At 35.9% G+C, this 21,255-nt stretch overlaps 1 protein-coding gene across 3 annotated transcripts in view; it reads right to left on the bottom strand.

Moving 5' to 3' along the window:
• The window catches only part of AKAP6 (A-kinase anchoring protein 6), a 491,494-nt gene that overhangs the window by 49,639 nt on the left and 420,600 nt on the right, over positions 1 to 21,255 (bottom strand). For all 3 annotated transcript variants that reach the window (XM_031453560.2, XM_064485883.1, XM_010986148.3), the window contains one exon: positions 18,949 to 19,173. In XM_031453560.2, the coding sequence (XP_031309420.2) occupies positions 18,949 to 19,173 (225 nt within the window). The remainder of the gene's footprint in view (positions 1 to 18,948; positions 19,174 to 21,255) is intronic.

Raw genomic sequence — 21,255 nt, 5'->3', positions numbered from 1 at the left:
TCACAATCTTCTATAATAATGACAAATGTTTTTTGTATGTTTCTGTGTGCTACGCAGTTTTTCGGTATTTTATATGTATTGACTCATTAACCCTCATAACAGCACACTGAGATATATATTACTGTCATATACCTACTTTACAAACGAGAAAATGGAGACAGAGAAGTTAAGTAACTGACCAGCGATAACACAGTTAATAAGCAGCAAAGGATTTTAACCCACGCAACCTGAATCCAGAGTCAATTCATGAAAACACTATGCTACACCGCCTTTCATAAGAAAGCTGAAAAAGCTTGTAAAATTCGACATTTTCAGACTATCTCTGCCCTTGACTTCTAACCAAAAGTGACCATAGCCACAAAGTTACTGTTGATAAAAAGAGCCAACAACTTCTTCTGTAAACCTGTCAGGGGTCTATCTTATACTCATTCCTAGACCTGCAAATATAATAAGAATTAGTAAAATCTATGCAGGGTGGTTATGATAGCAGAGGTGGAAAAAATACTAATTCATTCATTGAACAAATATTTATTAAACACCTATTATAAAGGGCACTGTTCTCAGTGTTTGAGATACATCAGTGAACAAAACAGATGAAACTTTCTGCCCTTAAGGACCTCACATTATGGCAGACAGTGGGAGATAATCTCTTTTTTTAAGAAAGATGTAAATTATGTAAATAATAAAGAAAAGATTTAACAAAAGTAAGAAGCATTCATTAGGCAAATGATTATCATAGTTTCCAGCAAGGGGTCAGCAGATATGTTGGTCCTGACAGCTCCATTCTTGAGCCAATTATGTGCTTAACTTAACTATATGTAATGTATAAATACTGCAAGTAAGAATTTCCAACTTGGAATTGTGAAGGAGTATTTCTTCAGAACATCAAAAAAATTAAAACACCTCAGGTGAGGTATGAATGATGACCTGCATATTTTAAAGAAAACATGAACAAAAGACAACTTTGTATTTTAACTGATTTCAAACTTAAAAGACTACATCAGCCAATATAGGAACTCAGCTCAGTTGCAAACTCTGGGACTTAATCTATATTGAAGCTAAATATTCTATAAGCATGCAGTGAAGTGCAAAAAATAGCAATTGAAAAATGACATGATTAAATGGCACGACATGCAATCATTTGCTCTCAATTATATCAATGCATCTTCTTCATTTCTAAGAGTCAGGCAGAAATATTGTTTTTTAAATGCCTCTATTAAATTGGTCACCAATAATAAAATAGATGAGAGTCCTAATAAGCTCATTTACATACCATACATCACACACTACAAAACTATTCTCTCCAAACAGTTTTGCTCATAGATTTGTCTCCTGGTTGTCATGAGTCTTTTGCTACATTAGCAGATTTTAGAAGCATAATACTGCCTTCAGGACCATTTGTAGAAAAAACATTTATAAAACTTTTCTAGTTAACCCTTGGCAGGATCCTTATTGCTAATTATGGAAAAGGTATTGATATAATATCTTGGCTGTCACATTTTATTATGGTGACGGTAGAAGCAGAATCTAGGTCTGACATTTTGGAAATACCATCTAATTGCAAGTCAGAAACAGAGAATGACAGTTTTAAGTAGATTATAACTTCTTTCAAAATAACAAACTGGTTTATTTAATGTAAAAGTTAGATTTTAAAAATAGCATTAAAGCCCCCTGAATTGATTCACCAAGCACTTCTCTACTGGCTCCTGGAAGAGGGTCTGGGATGTGTGCCAAAATAGTTTTTAAACTGTACATGACAATATGACTCTAGATTCGAACACTAAATGATTCTTTAACCATTTAAAATAAAAATATTTTCAGTGAATGCATTCATTTTAAATAAAAATCATCTCCCTTCTGTTCAGGCAGCAGATAAATGCAGTTCAAAGATCAATCATCTTGACCTCCATGGCCTAAATAGCCTGACTTTTGACCTAGAAAAAGATCTTACTTTTTCTTGCAATCTAGTATCCTCACCAATCAAGGTGAATCATTAAGGGCCACCAGGACTAGTAATACTATAAACTCTCGGACACCCTTCGATGAATGGTGTCATCAAGGGAAAAATGAATCATTCTTTTAACACAAACACTTATATTCATTTTTAACTGATTGTACCTTCATCTGTTTAAAAACATGAATTATATTTGGAAAGAAGTATTTCTATTCCTCTTAGCTACTTTTTAGCTGTGGACCAAACTACTATAACTATTCTAAAAATGAAGACTCTCCCACTGTTATTCCATGAAAGCTACCGTTATCCCTGTGTGGCATTCCTTAATTTCTTTGTGACTTCCCCTACACTAGGTTAAGTACTTTTAAATATGTTTGTTTTTAAGAATCAAGCTCAGTGGTCATGTGCTTGGTTCATATTCCCAAGTAATTAGAAATATGTTATATACTTCCTTTTCTAAATTAAAAACACTATTAAAATTCCAGACATATAGAACAATATGAAGATTAAGTTACTCTAAAGAAAACTATAATAGCTTACAGATTGCTTGTATCATTACTAAAATGCTGGTATCTGTTACAGAGTCTCCCTGGAATAAAGAATGTCCCTTGGCAATAATCTCTTAAAAACATGTCCATTATTGTTAAGATGCTAAACTAGTCTGCAATTATGGAAAGGTAACTTTTAGCAGTAAGTGGGAAATAGTGCTGGATATAAATGCAACTTAGCCATTATGCTACAAAATACCTTTTCTTAAAAATCCCACAATCATTCTTTTCATAAGCAGATAAGGCATTAATTGCCATTTATTTTTGCCTTATTATATTTTGAAATCTGTTTGCAGTACCTACTGTGCTTTTTAATCTCTTACTGATCCCATGGAAATCATTTCAAAGTAATTCTGGAGAATGGATGAAGGTGATTTTCTTCTCTAGATTATCTATTGATCTCAACTACCTGAACTCATCTGTGCCTTTAAGGAGTCTTGTTTTCAATGGCCAGATTGAAGGAATATCCATGAAAGTCTTGAGGAAAGGAAAGGAAGAATTCTATATGACAAAGTACAGCACCATACACCCATTAGGCTAACTCAGTGAAAGAAGAATCATCATAAAGACCCCACCTGAGGAATGAAATAGCTTTAGGAAGGAGCAAGAGAATACAGGAATGAGGAAGATGCAACAGAAATTCCCAGGGATAAGTGGAACCACAGAAAAGAGGACAGATTATTGGACTAATTAGTCTCATGAATCAGCCAACTCTGCTGCATGGTATTTTTCTAACTCTCTCATCCATACACAGTTGGCTATTCTTCACCCGTCTCCTCCGTCAAACCTTATTTTTTCAGACTTATCTCTGGCTAACTTACTCTTTATTTCCTATGAAGCCACTCCTGGAACTCTTCACAAAGCTCAGTGTGTTATTTGAAGCATAACAGCTAGGAATTGGTATTTTAGGGAAGTATTACTGTTAGTCAAGAGTCGTACAGATGGGAAGTAAATGAATTCAAGAACTCCAGGGACACAACAAGAATGCAGGAAGAAAGTTAAGCTATGGGGAATAACACCACTAAAAAGGAGGAAAATGATATCCGGGACAAAAAGTCAACATTAGAAAGACCCTTCTGTTTTTTTCATTTACTCCTCCCTGACCTGGAAGAGGCTAAGGTATAGACAGCTCTATAAACTTCCTATTTCTGATTTTATTTTCATAGCACCTAAAATAAATCGGACATTTTCCTGTGGGTTTGGACCATTGGGAATTTGCTTCTCTACTCCTTCCTTTGCTTTTGTGGCGGGAGCCCAGGGCAACTGGGCTCCTTTGCACCAGTTTTCAGTATTCCCAGATGTGCAGTAATACTAACCACACTCTCAGGGTCGTTTAGAAGTTTAACTAACAGATAACAGCAAAACATTCTTCAACTATTACATTAGGTGGTAGAGAGATACTGACTAAATATTAGCCCACTGGTAAATTGCTATAATGATTATTTAGCTGAAAGCAATATTCCACAACTTTGTGAAAAGGAAATGCAATAAGAACCTCATTCTTTAAACACTCCCATAGCTCAAACAAAACAGAGGTCCAGGAGAAATTTTTGAGAGCAGTTTCTTGAACAAAGCTAATTTTCCTTTTAAAGGAGTATGTTTTCTTTTCTTCTGAGAAAAGATACCACATCTCTTTCCTGCCTGCTCCCCTAAACAAGGTTAAATACATTACGAGAGTAGTCCTCTCATTATCTCCTCATCTGGCAGCAAAGCCGAATGTAAGTAATTTAAGCATAAAGGTGTTTTAGCTGAACATTTAAGAAGCAACTTGGATTGAGGGGAAAAAAAACCCCCACAACTTAGAGCTGTCTCCTATTTTGACAATAACTAGTTATGTGATCTTGAGTAAATAATGGAACTTTTAAAAACATTTTTATTGATTTATAATCATTTTACAATGTTGTATCAAATTCCAGTGTAGAGCACAATTTTTCAGTTATACATGAACATATATATATTCATTGTCACATTTTTTTCTCCGTGAGCTACCATAAGATCTTGTATATATTCCCCTGTGCTATACAGTATAATCTTGTTTATCTATTCTACAATTTTGAAATCCCAGTCTATCCCTTCCCACCCCCTGCCCCCTTGGCAACCACAAGTTTGTATTCTATGTCTCTGAGTCTATTTCTGTTTTATATTTATGCTTTGTTTGTGGGTTTTTTTTTTTTTAGATTCCACATATGAGTGATTTCATATGGTATTTTTCTTTCTCTTCCTGGCTTACTTCACTTAGAATGACATTCTCCAGGAGCATCCATGTTGCTGCAAATGGTGTTATGTTGTCGGTTTTTATGGCTGAGTAATATTCCATTGTATAAATATACCACATCTTCTTTATCCAGTCATCCAATAATGTAACTTTTATGTGCCCTCAATACTCCTTCTCTAATGATTCTCTAGCCTTTACCATCTTCTGGCATCAGATTACTGCATAATCCTATTCTGTTATGAGACATGAAAAATATCATATGGTGATCTGAGATGGTCTTTTAAAAAATAATAACAAAATAACTCAGAAATATTTCTCAGATCAGTTGCAAGATGACTCTCATCTTCTCCAATGAACTTCTAGGAGTGATGGAATTTTAGTTTCACTTTGTCGTATTTTTATTCATTTTCCTTTTCACTGGCCTGAACTGTGGGCAACTGCTTTAATTGGACAAATGTGTTGTTGTAACAATTTGCATGAATCAACTTCGCTTGGTCTTATATTCTACTCATGTCTTGGTCATGTTCTAACAGCTTCAAGGTCTAACTCCAAATACCTTCATAGTGAGAAACACACGCCTAAGCAAAGCACACAAGACTGAAAATTTAAGTTCCATTGTTGCTGTTGTAAAGCTTTGAAGTCTGTTGCACCAGTGTTTTATAGAGAGTTAGAGTGGCATGGTTGAATGGATATCCATTGGCTCCCTTGCTGGTGGTCTTGGCTGACAGATAAAAGAGTGAATTGGTCTTGAAACATCCTTCCAATTCCTAAAAGTCATTTCTCCTGTCACGACTGAGGGGCAATAAAGAAGGACATTTTTAGAAAATGAAGAGAGCATAAGGGGAAAGAGGAACCCAGGTTATCACCTACCCTGTGCTTCTACACTGCGCCTGTCTGTCTGGTTTTACACATATCTTCATGACATAAAGTTGAAAAAGAAAGAAAAGTATCCTTGGGGAAGAAAATATTTTTTAAATGTACAGGGTATAAGTTAGGATTTAATCAACAGTTTAGAGCATCAGTAAAATTAAGAGAGATAACTTAGGCCCTTTTTTTTTTTTACTAGACAGGAGTAATGATTTATGCCTCCATCCTGTCTTAGAGAGGTTTTGGGAGGATTAATGGGCTAACGTTTGTAAAGCTCTTTAAGCTCCTCATATGGGGGTACAACATAAACACAAGGTGAAAAATGATAGCAAACTCTGTACTGAGTTGAACTCCTGAGACTAAAGTTCTGGAAATGAGATGATGCATGTCAAGATGGTTAGTCTCTGCACTCCAATGCCAAAAGAGCCTTGGTTTGTTGTCACACATATTTCAAATACTGTTTAAAATAGTACTTCATAGTATTAGTAAGCATTTCTACATTTCCTAATCACAATGGCCCTTGCCCTTGTGATGATCATTTTTAGTTTTTATTCATCAAATGAGAGAATGCTTATTATCTCTATTTTATAGAGGAAAAATTAAGATGTGAAAATTGCAAAGGCATCAGTGATGACTCACATGAAATCACTGGTTTGGTATTACTGGATTATGGCCTGGATTAGGATTCAGGAGACTGGGCTGCCATCTGACTCTGGTTGTGTGGTCCTGGGTGAGTCATTTAATTTATCAGAGACTTGGTTTTCTCTTCTTTGGAATAAGGAGGTTGAGCTAGTCAAATGATCTGAGGTACCATCTTGTGATGAAATTCTACAACCTGTTAAGTACTTCTTGAGTATTTAGCAACTGTAAGGCATTGACTATGTTGCTGTGAAGGTCATACAAAAAACAACAACAACAACAACAACAAAAACCTTCAGGACAGTTCCTACTCTTAACACTTTAATATTCTTAAAATAATAATGAAATACCTCACTCACCTATTAGAATGGCCAAAATTTGGAACACACAACACAAAATGCTGGCAAAGATATGGAGAAATAAGAGTTCTCATTTATTGCTGGTAGGAGTGCAAAGTGGTACTGGAACTTTGGGAGACAGTTTGGGAGTTTCTTACAAAACTAAACATACTCTTTCCATGTGATCCAGCATCATACTCCTGGGAATTTACCCAAAGGAGCTGAAAAGGTATGTTCACAGAAGAACCTGCATATATGGATGTTTACAGCAGCTTTATTCATAATTGCCAAAACTTGGAAGCAACCAAGATGTCCTACAGTACATGAATGAGTTAATAAACTATGGTACATCCAGACAATGGAGTATTTTTCAGTGCTAAAAAAGAAATGGGTTTTCAAGCCATGAAAAGACATGGAGGAATCTTAAATGCATATTCCTAAGTGATAGAAGCCAATCTGAAAGGACTACATACTATGATTTCAACCACATGACATTCTGGAAAATGCAGAACTATGGAGAGTAAAAAGACCAGTGGTAGCCAGAAGCTGAGGCGGTAGGTGGGGGATGAGGAATGAATAGGCGGAGCACAGAGAATTTTTAGGGCAGTGAAATTACTCGGTATGATGTTGAACACATGTCATTATGTCCAAGCCCATAGACTGTACAAACCAAGAATGAACTGGAACATAAACTATGGACTTTGGGCTTATGATGTGTCAATGTAGGTTCATCTGTTGTAATAAATGCACTGCTCTGGTAGGGGATGTTGATAATGGGGGAGGAATGCATGTTTGGGGGCAGGGAGAATATGGGAAATCTCTGTGTCTTTCACCCACTTTTGCTGTGAAACTAAAACTGCTCTAAAAATCTTAATTTAACAAAGTTTACACTCCAGTTTGTTGACAAGATACTTCAATTTAGACCTACATACACTTGAATAACTTTTAAATAAGCACACAAAACAACACCGAAACGTCTTCAATCACTTACGTTCAGGCCTCCACATATACATTTGCTGTTCTATCCCCAATCCCTCTCCTTCAATTCAGATCTCAATTTAGAGTCACTCACTAGAGAACTTCCTTGCCTCTCCCCACGAGAACCTACCTGCCCCTCCTGAGAAATGTCCCATGTCCTTCCCAAGCTCATTGTGTTAACTTCTATCAAAGCACATGCCATACTTAATTCTACTCACCTGTTGACTTGTTTATATCCCCCTTTAGAACACCATTCCTTGGAGGAGGACAGTGGGTGGTGGTTCACCACAATGTCTCCAATGCCCATTACAGGGCTTGACATAACTGTTTGCTTAAGAGAAAATTGTTGAACAAATCAAACATATCTCTACTTATGCTCCCCAAATAATCTTGAACTGGCTTTTCTTTTTAGGTACCAGAACCCCTCAATCCTTACACATATTCTATTACTTTCAATGCCTTTCACTGAAGGTTCTCTTCCTTATTTAAAGGGAACTGTGGGCTCATGCAGAGGTAATAGCATTCCAGGGAGAGAGGGGTTCTTGTCAGGAATGAAGCCTGAGGAGGCCTGAGGAGGCCTCCTCCCTCTTCCTCACCCTTACCAGCAAAGCAGTTCCCCAATCCTGTCATCTCTGACCCTAAAGTCTCTCTTAAATCCAGCTTCCTCCCTTCTGCTGTAACTGCAATGAGTATTTCAAGCTTCCAAGATGTATCTCCCAAGTTACAGAATAAGCTACCTTTTCACGGGGCTTTCTTCTTCCACACTGACGGACACAGCTCTGAAAGATCACTCTACTGTAGTTCCCTGTGGATGCCCTTGGTGAATGAGAAAAGTGTAGGCTCCTTGGCTTGCTTTCAGCCTCATCTGACGTTAGATATAGGTACCCCTAATGCTTCAGTATCAATAAACAATTTGCTATCCCATGTATATGGTCTACTTGCTCATCCCTGAATTTTAATAAAACTAAAATAAATCTAAATTTTCAATTCCTTTTTGTATGAGTCTGAAATGTTTGTACAAGGAGCCACTTATAGAATTTCTCAGAGCGTTGGAAAATGAAAACTCCCTCCTTAAGAATAAGCAGACATAGAAAAACCAACAGACACTATAGTTCAAAAGCGGGCCCAATTTGAGGACTCAAAGTAATAAACTAATAGACTTGTTTTGAAATAGAACTAATGCAAAAAAAAATCTTAGAAAACTTTAATACATTTCTCGAAATATGCACAAAGATACTGCATCCATGGTGCTGAGGTAGGCACTGTTGAAGGTGGAACAAATTAAGATCAGCAAATATTGTGCAAAAATGAAAACCTTCAGCTGAAATAAAAATGGCAATGAAGACAACAAACTACAAAATTAGGTATTGCAGAAACAGAAAACAACCTTGAGAATTCTACCAGAAGTCCCTAGATAAAGAAGTGAAAATAAGAATAGATTTCTGAGTTCAGGGGACTCAATATGCACTAAATAGGACTTTTAAAAGGAAGGAACCAAACATAGAAAGAACTTGTGATAATCAAATAGTAAGTAAAACTTTTCTGGTCTAAAGCAGGATTTAAGTTTTCAAAATCAATTAGGACTCACCAAATTCTCTGCAAAAGAAATGAAGAGACCAACAGCCAGTCACATACATAGTAACTCTGTTTTTCACATATAAGTGTGTATTTTTTCACATACAAGTGAAAAACAGTTACTACATGGCAACAAAAATCAGACTTTTTTATAACTACACATGTCAAAAGAACTGTTAGCAGTTTTGATGGCAAAAGATTATACTCCCCACAACAAAATTTTATATTCAGCCAAACTATTGTTTATATGTGAGATCAAGAACAAAAATTTTTCAGACATGCAAGGGTTTGTAGAATATACTAGAAATGTACTTTTACTATAAAAATTATTAGAAGACAGTCCATTGGCAATGCTAAGGATAATTTTTTAAAATGGAAAACCATGGTATAAAAAAACTGATGTTGAACAATAAAATAAGTATCATAAAGAATTAATTCTGAATTATTTTTCGTATTCTTATAAAATAAATGCAATTGTCAAAAGAAATTATTAAAAGTATGAGAAAGAATGTAATTATATTAATAAAACAATAATATTAGATAATAATTAAATCCAAGATTATAGCAACAAAAATAGAGGAGAACAGAAAATGTAGGAAAAAAGCAAGTTAATTTGTCATTTTAAAAGTAGCATCAATAAGAGGTTGATTCATTCTTGATATTGTAAATAAAGGAAATATTTTTTAATAACCTTCCAATTCACTAGAGTAAAAATGAACAAAACAATATGACTTGTAGCAAAATATTTAAACAAAATATTTAAACAGTGCAAGCTTCATGAAGTGTAAGTGCCTGCCACATAGTAGGTGTCCAATAAATATTTATTGAATGAATAAGTGACTGAATGTGATGAGATGAAAGATCAGCAATCTTAATCAAGAACATAAATGTGAATGGGCTTAATGTTCTTATTAAAAGATACAGACTTTAAGATTTGATCAGAATTCAACTGATAAGAAATTCACCTAAAATAAAATGCTAAAAATAACAAAAGGATAGGCAAGGATATATTAAGCCTTTAGATATATCATGAAGGACTTCAAGACACATTAAGAGGTAAGAAAGGACTAAGGTTAGGACTCTGTAGGGTCTCTGATTAGCTCTGTTAGATTCAGAACCTCCATATCTTCAACCTGGTTTTTAATTTCAACCAAGAGTTTTCTGTCTTCCACTTCTTACAGACCTGTACATTTGCTTGTCAGCACTGCACCGGTGACTGATAGGCATATTTATTTCTACTTTTAAGTCAACCAAGTCCTGATGAAACAAACAAAAAATATATACATTCATGTTACCTGTGCCACCATCCTGACTGAAATTCATAACTAGGAAGACCTTTTCTTTTCCATTTACTCAGCATCTCTATTCAAATTATAATGATATTACAATGTTAGAAAGAAAATGGGTATGAAGAGAAAGTTGGTTAGTGTGGTACCAAAGGAAATAAATTGCAACTTTGGTTCAAAAAAATGCCTTTGACTTTTTGAAGCATTATTTCAATGAAGTAAACATGAATCTTGGTATATAAAGTTGGCTATATATCAGAAATTTTGTGTTAAACCAAAAGTATTGTTTAGAGGAATTAAATGGCATCTAAAATTGAATAAATTTACTGAGGGAAAAAGATGGATATTGCAGAACGACAGAATGCTAGTGTTAAAGGGAATTCTTTCAATCCAAAAACCTAAATTTACAAATAAAGACTATCAAGCAAAGAGAAGAGATATTAATTACTGAGATTACACAGCTGAAATCTTAGATCATGATATTCCCAACTAACAGAACCTAGTGAGAGTACTCAATAAATACCATCAATTGGTAAATCATCAAAGAATGATGTGGCAGAATTACAGGAAAATGAAAGACAATTCAAAATGAACATTAAAAAAAAAAGAAATTTTATTTGTTTCCTTAAATGAAGGTCTAATTGTGTTTGTGTGTGTGCGCATGCGCGCATTTACCTGTGTAGAGCAACAATCTGTGAGAAATAAGATGTAGATAAAAAGGATTGTTTAAAAAAAAGGGTCAGGAAGACAGAAAGTGGGGAAAAAATGTCCTCCAAATAACTGCTTTGTTATCTTGCGCAAAAGCTGAAAAGTAGCCTACCGTGGAAACCCATCTTCAATAATCCAGGACCTGGTTTTCCACAGTCCAGAAGAGCTCTCTTGTGCACAAGTCAAAGGGCAAACTTAGGACATCTACGACTATCTCCTTTTTTTTCTGGTCTTGAGGAGGAAAACAATTCTCTTGTGGTCTCACCTTGATGGTAATAAGTCAATGATCCAACTAACAGATAATTCAGTTCCTAAAGATCATACAACCAATTCTGAAGTAATTGAAACCCATGGAATCTTCTTTGTTTACTATTTATCTATTTACTTTATCTATTTGCCCTATTATATTAAAAATAAATGTTTTTTTTAAAAGGACAAGTTTATGCTATAGTAATTATAAGGTTGACAGCTGAAATACATTGAGTTCTTACTAAGTAGGCTCTATAGTAAGCAGTTTTCATATATATCATCTTATTTAATACTCAGAGCCACTCTGTGAGGTAAGTGTTATTATCATGCCTGTTTTTAAGATGAGAAACTTGGCTTTAAGAAAAATTATGGATTAGAAATAGGTAGAGCCAGGCGGCGAGGGTATAGCCCAGTGGTAGAGCACATGCTTAGCATGTACAAGGCCCTGGGTTCAGTCCCTAGTACCTCCATTAAAAAACAAACAAACAAACCTACCTAATTACCCCCTACCCCTCCTCTCACAAAAAAAGAAATAGGTAGAGCCAGGATAAACTCAAGCATCTTGAACCCACATGCATAAGCCTCAAGCCTCTACACTATGGTGGATCTCTTTTATCTAAGTGGAGGGCATGGAGACACCTTTTCAATTCTGTTCTCTCAGCTTCTTCCTAATTTGAGTTTATTACAATTAAAATGACATTTAAGTAATGTTAAGAAATCAAGTAGGAATAAAAATATTTATCACTGGTTTCACAGCCTAAATACAGTTCTGTCTGGTTTTCTAGGCAGCAATGAACTAAGGATGGGTGACATCTCTCCCTCATCTTTCTAGATTAGCATCAAAGCCTTTTACTTCCATGAATCTGGTTGACCTGATAGCACTAATACAAACAACCCTATGAAATCAGAATATGGCTATCTCTTTGCATCTTCAATTCAGGGGCACAATGCCCCACTTTAGGAATCATTCAGCATCTTCTCCTAGAAAAAGTTGCACTCAGAAAGAATTAGGCCTTTGTTCTTTCATTTTCTTGTACGTTCAAAAGCTACACTGGGACTGCCTATAAAAATTTACTGTGGGTCTTCCCACTACCCCTAGATAGTAGTGTGAATAACATTTATTTAAATCTATCTTTGAATTTCAAGCTTCACCCAGCAAATTTTTTTTTAAGAAGGCAGTTCTGGATTGTATCCAATTACTTAAAATTACTTCCAAAGAAGTGTTAGGTGATGAATTTTTTTTTCATATGTGGTGGGGAAAAATATCTGATAAAAGCTAATTTCAGTACTTTCTTTTGATGAACACACATGGTTAACATAATAGCTTTTAAAAAAATCTATTTAAGACACATATAAAGGATTAAATCTTGTCTGAGGGCTGTTGATTTTGAAAGCATTTTACATGCTTTTGTTAGAGCCAGATTGAATTACTGTAATTCTTTGTTTGCAGTTTTGCCAACAGCATCATTACAAAGTTTGTAATGGCTCCAGGACACAGCAGCAGAGATGATCCTGGACCTGTAGGAACCATGGCCTCCTTTCTCATATCTCAAAACTTCCAACATACTGTCTCCTGTCTTTCAACCTTATCTCCTTAAAAATGTAGGTTTTGAAGGACACAGGAAGTATGATTATTTATGGTGCCATCTGAGATTGATTATAGTGGACATGGGAAATTCCCTCTAAATATCTTGGCTAGATTGGTCCTATTTTTATTCCTGGAAATTACACAGTGAGATTTGGGGAAATATTTCTTAAAGCATGTGAACCATGCTTAGCTCTTATTTATCTCTTTATTTCATAAAAGTACATTAGTGATATTGTTTTTTCAGTCATTACTAAGTAATGCTGCACATTTCACAGTTAATTTGAACTTCTGTTCCTACTCTAAAATTTTTAATTTCCAAGATTCAAAAGATTGACTCGCTGACTTCCTTTGTTGGAGGGGTGGTCATTAAAAAGACAAGACCACTGGTTTGACCTTCAAGCTGGACCCAGCCAGCTGGAGGCTCCTCATCCCCCTTCCTGTCATTAGAATTTGCATTCTGCTTGCTTTCCTTGCTCTTAGAAGCTGCCCCAAGGACACAGCCTTGAGATAATAGTGAAGTGATGAGACAGTCTGGACTGTGTACATGACTGAGCCCAGTTCAGGCCTCTGTATAAACCTTTTAAATTCTGGTGGGTGTAGATATCTACTTGTCTTGTGGCTGCCCACGACAAGACTCCTAAATTCCCTTTCCTATTAAGACTGACACCTACAATCTGGAGTGGTCTGCTTCTTTCTTTGGTCTCTCCCTGCCCACTGCCTATGGGGGTTGGCTTCAGATTACACCTGGGAAGCTCCTGAGGAGGTTACGCTCCAACATTCTCTACTCGCTGTTCAAGTAATCGGAAATGGGATGAGGAACAATAGACTAAGCTACCAGTTAATGCATTTTTCTCTTTCCAGAAATAGATCTTTGACCCAGGGACTACCAATTCTACAAAATAGTGGAAGATTCTGGAATAGACTTTCTAGATTTGACTATTGGCTTTATCACTTACCTTAATGTATGTATGTATGATGTATAACTTTGATATATGACCTTGAGTAACTAACTTCAATTTTCCCTGCCTCAGTTTCCTTATCCATAAATAGGGGATAATTAAAACATCTGCCTCCAGATGGTAATGAGGATTAAATAAGTGAATGCAAGTAAAAAACACTTAGAAATTGTAATGCATATCTTATGAGTACTTGATAAGTACTAGTTGTCAATGTTACAGTTATTAAAAGAACATTTTGTTCCTCCAACTGCAATTTTAACATGGCCTTCTTTCCTTAAAGGAGATGTAGATGGTACGCATTCCCATGTTTATGATAATTTTTGTAATCTAGAGCAGGGTCAGGAAACTAAGGTCTGTGGGCCAAATCTTGCCTACTGGCTGCTTTTGTGAACAGTTTTGTAAATTCGTTTTATTGAACACACTATATTTATTCATTTACATATTGTCTGTGGCTGCTTTTACGCTACAACAGCAGAGCTGAATAATTGTGAGAGACTATATTACCTGGCCTATTACAGAAAATGTTTGCCAACCTTTAATTTAGAATAAAATAAGGTTCCAATGTTTATTTAAGGGTCAGCAAATGATAGAATGGGAAAATACTGAAATTTGAATCCAAAGACCATGGCTTTTGCTCTGTCTCTGCTGCTGGTTGCTGTGTGGATTCAAACAAGTCATAATAATTTTCCATATCTCAAACTCTTCATTTATAAAAATAAATGACATACATAAGAAGGTGATCACAATTTCCAACTTATATAGTGTAACGTTTAAGTTAGTAACATGCATAAAAGTGCTTGGTCAAATTTTAATTAAGCATATGAGGGACACTGGTGATTGAGGAGGTTACCAAATCTATCATACTCATTGTTCTCAGTGACTGAGCCTCTTGGCTGGTCTAAATTTGCCCTTCTCAGACTGGTTCTGGGCCCAGTCCAGTGCTACAGCTTCTTTTAGCTGGTAATGGATAATTTCTCCCTAATTTGAGTCTTTAGAATAATGAATTTGGTTATGTGAAATAAGGAACAAATGATTAAGTAATTATTTTCTTTTCTCTCTGAAGGGTCATCGTTGAATAGTAACACTTTTCAGCCAATGGCATTGGAGCTGCACACGCATAGCTCTAAGGGGCCTTTGCCAGCTGGCCTCATTAATCTCTGATGTGCCCTCCACATTCTGTTATTACGGTGTGTTCACTCCTTGACAATTTTACATTTCTGTCCCAGGGCTCTTAGATTCACACCTTTCTGTCTCTCCCATCCTGGGCTTTGACTTTCTTAGGTAGAATTTTGCTATGTGTCTAATCTCACATTTATCACACTTACTGCCTTAAAGAAAAAGAATATATTCCACCATTGCTTTTTCTTTTTTTCTGAAGACTTAAGATCCTGATCGTCTCTCTCATCCCAGACCAAGCTCTGAGGAGGAAACAGTTGTGTCTACAAAGCAATGGATTTTCCTTTTTATATGCAGCACCCTCCCTCCTAGTTCTCCTGGGTGGTGCTCTGTGGCTTATCTATCATTACTCTGGGTGTCATAGAAAGACATTCATTCTGTTCAAAGCCTGAGATTTTAAAGGAGAATCATAAAGCTAAACCCTGTGGATAAAGCCTGTCTTCTGTGTGACCAATGACAGCAGAAAACATTTGGGAACCCATGAGAAGAGGTGGAACATGACAAAGAGTTTCTTACACATAAAGGTTCTTTAATAACTCTCTTATCTGAGCAGTTTTATCACTTAGAAAGGCAGAGGGTGTCGGGTTTTTGGATTTGTGATAAGTAAAAAAGTTTTGATTCTGCATGTGCCTATTACCAATTATGATTTTGACAAGTTATTAACATTATATGACAATATTACTATAAAGACAAAAATCTGGTTTCTTCCAATGAATGTGGTACTATACAGAACACTTAACTAATCATACACTAAGAGCTAAAGCGTTAATAGCTCAGAAATATTTAAAATTCTGACTAGGGAAGACATTTATTCCAGCAGACATGCATAAAGCTTTCTTTTAAAAAAAAAGTGCTGTCACGCTACATCCACTTAGCTTATCTGATCAAACTCCTAATGTTCAAAACTTTACAAGGGAAGAGTTTCAGGTCATAAAGAAAAATCAGCAGAGCTCCATAATATCAAAAAGTTTGAAAAGTTTCAATTTAAAAAGTAACAGATGGCAAAGAAATGTACAAAAATGTAAAACAAAAACACAAATATTTTCATCTCCCCAGATCTTTAATCACTCACTACAGCCATTTGTTATTCTGGCCAAATTGCTGAAGATTGTGACTGATAAACCCATTACAAAGAAATAATGACATAATTCTGTCCTGCTCTTCCCTTTGAGTCACCTGGAATGGAAGGGAATTCAGTAAATATCAATAAGTATCAATTTTGCATAGTAGTTCAGAGAATGGGCTTTAGAGTCAGACAGCTCTGGATTTAAAACCTAATTCTACTGCCTATTATGCATGGCCTTGGACACACCAAACTTAACCTCCAAGTGCCTGTTTCCATATTTGCAAAATTGGGATCCTAATACCAACCTCGTAAGTTGCTATTACATTAAATGAGATATGGATATATTCACAATGGACTGTTACACAAGTGTCAAAATAAGTGAATTACAGCCACTTTCAATGACATAAATAAATCTTGGCATTATAATGTTAAATGAAAAAGAAGTCCTAAAAGATAACATACAGCATGACTACCTCTAATAAATTTTAAAAAACAGATAAAATAAAAAAATTCCTTCCTGCCAGAGGAAAGCAAGGGAATAAAGAACATGGGGTTCAGGATCATGATTACCTTAGGTAAGGATAGCAGGGGATGGAAGAGGGCTGGGGACACCTTTGGTGAGGTATATTTTACATTACCATCAAGGTCCTACTGATTGTTTGGGGTCGGAAAGTCTCTATTTTATTATTTTTAAAATGGTTAAATAAATAAGAGTGGGATATAAAAGTAGTTAGTTTAATAAACAGTGACACTGAAAACAAAAAATGCTCTAAGAAAAAAATATCTTTGAAGAAAAGAAAGAAAATAGCAAAAAGCATGTGATAATCTCTGGTACTTTTGAAACAAAAGTTCTGTATTTTCAGGCAGTAAGATGCACATGGTAAACAATGAATTAGGTATAGTGATTGTTCTACCAGCGGCTAGGAAGTGTGAGTTAGCAAATGACTAGAACTCCTAGGAATTAGTTAATGATTTGGAAGCCTAGAGAATTCTCAGTCTTTCTCTCTCACTGTGCGTGAAATGATATTGATAGAACTGTACAAACGTCAAGCATAAAGCTCAAGTTTTTTGGTGGCATCAGTAAAAGTAATGCAGAACTGCTCATGCTTCCATTTATAGTAATAGTGAATGTGTAAAAAAAAAACATGCTTTTAATTATCTATATATGAGAGATACTAGTAGGTAAGTAGATATATAAATAATTGTAATAACAAGCTCCCTGCTATTGTTTCTAAGCATTATGTAACATCTTTGGGCTTAAGAGATTTCTATCCTTTATGAATGCATTATTACATAAAGTAGAAATAATGATTTGCATATGTGAGCTCATAACCATGCAAGATAAATATTACCAGCATTCCATTTTATAGATGAAGAAATTGAGGCATGAGGGATCAGACAAGAAATATGATGGTCACACAACTGACTGGGGCCATTAACCAGTTAACTAAAGCTGCAACATAGATATTACAGAGAAAAAATACATTTCACAACATCCAGCCTACTGACGACCAGGATGCTTTACAAGGTACATGTTAAGTTCAAAAAACACAGAGGGAAATAGCTGAAGACTCCATCTCCCAGCAATGGGGGTTAGGGTGAAACAAGCAGAGGTCAAATAACAAATCATCTGGATGTTAGATTTTACACAGTAAAACCCATTTATGTTGGCAAGAGACTTTTTAACTTCCAGTTTGGTCTTGTCAATTCAATGGCAGACAAGGAGTTCAGCCAAAACAATACGTAGCTGTGTAATACTGACAGTTTATTGGGAAGTATTGTGGTCTTACCTTGGAGGGGGTGCCTCCTCCCGGGCTCTGCAGGTGAGCAAGGTGAGCCTGCCTGTCTGACTGAGGGAGGGTGAACTACATGAGACTAAATTCACTGATAGGTTGCCGGAAGACTGCAGGGCTGAGGTGTAAGCTGAGTAAAATCTGGTCCTACAGTGCTTGGAGAAGAAACAGTTGCTGTGTCCCAGGAAGTTCTTTCCTTCTTGGTTTTCCCTTTTCTCCTCTTTCAGACTTTTGTGCCAGATGGTTTCTTGCCACCAAATTCAGGTTCTACAACCCCAAAGCCTCAGGCTGACACCAGCTGGAGCACAAGTAACCACTGCATTGACGGGAGGGTTCAAGCAGCACAGGCTAGTGTGGCCAATAAGAGCAAACATCTGAATTTTAAGCTGCTTTTGAATAGATATTGTGTAAATCAGGGAATAAATAAGGGGAACGCTTCTTCTTCATGGACATACAGTAAATACGCACGTGGCTGTGTTGCTAACGCTGGCATTTTTCTCCAGTGGAAAATGCCTGTCATGTAGGAACCTCTTTGACTTTCGTTCATCCCTCCAGAAGTAGTTGATTCTTTCATATGTAAAAATGTTTCCTTTCATGAGCATTAATGGTCTTCAATTAAATGATGTGCTTTTATATCAATTTACGGAAGTATTTTTAGCCATATTATTTATAGAACATTTAGGTCTGCCTTTCAAAGTCCTCAGTAATCTTTAGTGTTTGCTCGTCTGCTTTTAATTTAGCAAAGCCCTCCTTCAACAGGCATTGCACAAAGCACCCAAGCAGCAGAGACTTCCCCTACACAACGTGTATTTGATATGCTTAACGCTCGTCATTATACACACACAGACGCTGGCGCGTAAGAAATGTGGAGGGTGTCTATAAATTCAAGGAAACATTTAAGTGCACAGTGATACATAGATACACGGGTATAATCCTTTATGTACTTGATAAATATTTCATCCCGACCATAAAGAAAGCTTTTTATCAACTTTGATTGTTTTTTTATTACCTTAAAGTATTGCAGTTGTTTCTCAGCATTCATTGTTCCTTCCTTTTCTTGTCTCAGACAGGAATTGAAGATGAAAAGCTCTGTATCTCTCAGCCACCCTTTCAGTTCTTTGATCCTGACCTCCAGCTGCCCCACCAGGCTTCCGCTTTCAGGAGAGAGTAGGTCACGTGGGCCCGACCCACTGGGCCCTGCCATTGTGTCCTGGAGCTTCTCTCCTAGGGTTTTCTAATGCAGCAGATTAAAAACAAAAAACAAAAACACCACCAACAAAAAACAAAAGACAAAAACGAAGATTAGCTGAGGTACCAAAAACAGATCACAGTTTGGCTGCTAACAAGAGCCACCTGGACTGTGGCACCTGCTACCTCACGACTGACCTTCAGTTCAGCTTAGCTCATTGTTCCACTTAGGATTCGAGTCTTGAGCCATACGTGTTGTTCTGACTACCACTACAGGCTTCAGAAGACCTCATTCATTTATAATTTCCTCTAACAGTAAGGAGATTTGACCCAAAAGTTCACCATGGTCACTGATAAAAATTCATTGAAATTCTCATGACAGGAGTTTACAGTAAAAAAAAAAAAATCTCTGCATAAAATTTTCAGGAGATAGAAGTATGAGTTTAATCAATATACTAAAGAGGCCAAGAGTAGACTGTGTATGGAGAATTATATTCCTCTTTTTTGTTTTGTTTTATTTTCTGAAGTATAATTCCCCAAACCTTACAACTGAGGGTTGGTAAGAAGGGGTAGCCTCCTTGGTGCTGATTTTTTACCTGATTTTGAAATTGTTCAACCCTTAATTCTTCCCACGTTGCATTTGTAGGTGCTAGGCTTTCTAAAACATGTGCTAAAATAAGTCTCAGACCTCTATGCTAGAAGCCTTCTTAGATTAATCACTATGGCATGAAGGTGCAGTCAGGGAAGGCTTTTTTCTTCTTTTTGGTGGAAAACATTCTTTTTGGAGAAACAGGAGGAGTTACTCTATAATGATGAATTTAACCTACAAAAATAAGCTTTAAAATACTAATAAAATTAAGTCAACAAACATTCATCTGCTGTGTAGTGTTCTATAAATAGTATCTTTAGGAGATCGTAACCGAAAAATAGCCTTTCTTGGCAACTCCCTTGTATTTTCATGGTGCAAATATTGATAATTTGAAGACCCTCAGTGGGATCCAGATTTAGCTATTGTTTTTATGCTGTAACAAAAGTAGCAGCAGGAGGTGAAATCAATGCCCTTGGAGGGTAGGGTCACAAAAAAGAATTTATTGCCACTTTTTTGTTCTGGAACAGTTTGCAATCATAAATTCTTCATAAACAGAATACTTCAGAGAATGGTCCGTCTTCATAAATATACGACAGAGGACATCAATTTCATTTAATTCACAATTTGTGTCAGCACAGCAGATGCCAATGCCTGCCTTGATAGGGTTGTTTAATATGCAATTGAGACAGAGTAATATGCAGCACAGGGGACAAAATTTCACAGATTAAACTGTACGCACCACTGACATTTCATTCTAATGTATTTCCATTCCACACTGTTCACCTTAGATGAAAGTAATATTAAAAACCATATCCCTCTATTTTACTATTGTTAGAAGTTAAAATCCTTGTCTTTAAATTTTTTTCATGCCAATTAAAATGTAATCAAGCCAATTAAAGCAGTATGCCTGGTGGTGGCAAGTGTGGCCCAGGTTTTGTTAAAATCTTCCCTCCACCATTCTCTCTCCAGAAATCATCACAAAACTGCATATTGTATTCAAATGATATTTTTGTTAAAATGGCAACCACTTTTAAGGGATCTGGCTCCTAAAGGATAGCTAAATATTCTATTTCTTTTTTTATCACTGATTTACAAGTTTTGTTTAGGAAGGAATATACATGATATACTTTGAACAATTTTCAAAAGAGATTAGTGCTAATTATTTATCAAATTAGAAAATAGATTAAACAGTATAGACAGACTATTGCTTTACCTATCACGCACATAAAATTGCTGCTTTCATCTCTTTAGTAAACAGTCTTTTAAAATGTCAGACACTAAGCATGGTTCTCCTGTATGAGATCAGTGAATTCTGTAGAATTTAGTAGGTTCTGATTTCAATCACCATATTATAAAAGGAAAGCCATTAATTACTATGGAAAAGTAATGTAACAATAGGTCAGAGTAAAAACTTTTAACATTTTAAGTTACTTTGCACAACTGCAGAGTGTAGTGAATTTAGATGAGAAAGCAAGGATTTAAACTTGGAGTTGTTTAATCACCTAGATTAAGCATGGTGTAAACTGAACACTGGCAGTC

The sequence above is a fragment of the Camelus dromedarius genome, chromosome 5, assembly GCF_036321535.1.
Source record: "Camelus dromedarius isolate mCamDro1 chromosome 5, mCamDro1.pat, whole genome shotgun sequence".
In the NCBI taxonomy this organism is placed as follows: Eukaryota; Metazoa; Chordata; class Mammalia; order Artiodactyla; family Camelidae; genus Camelus; species Camelus dromedarius.
This window is presented reverse-complemented; position numbering and strand designations above follow the sequence as displayed.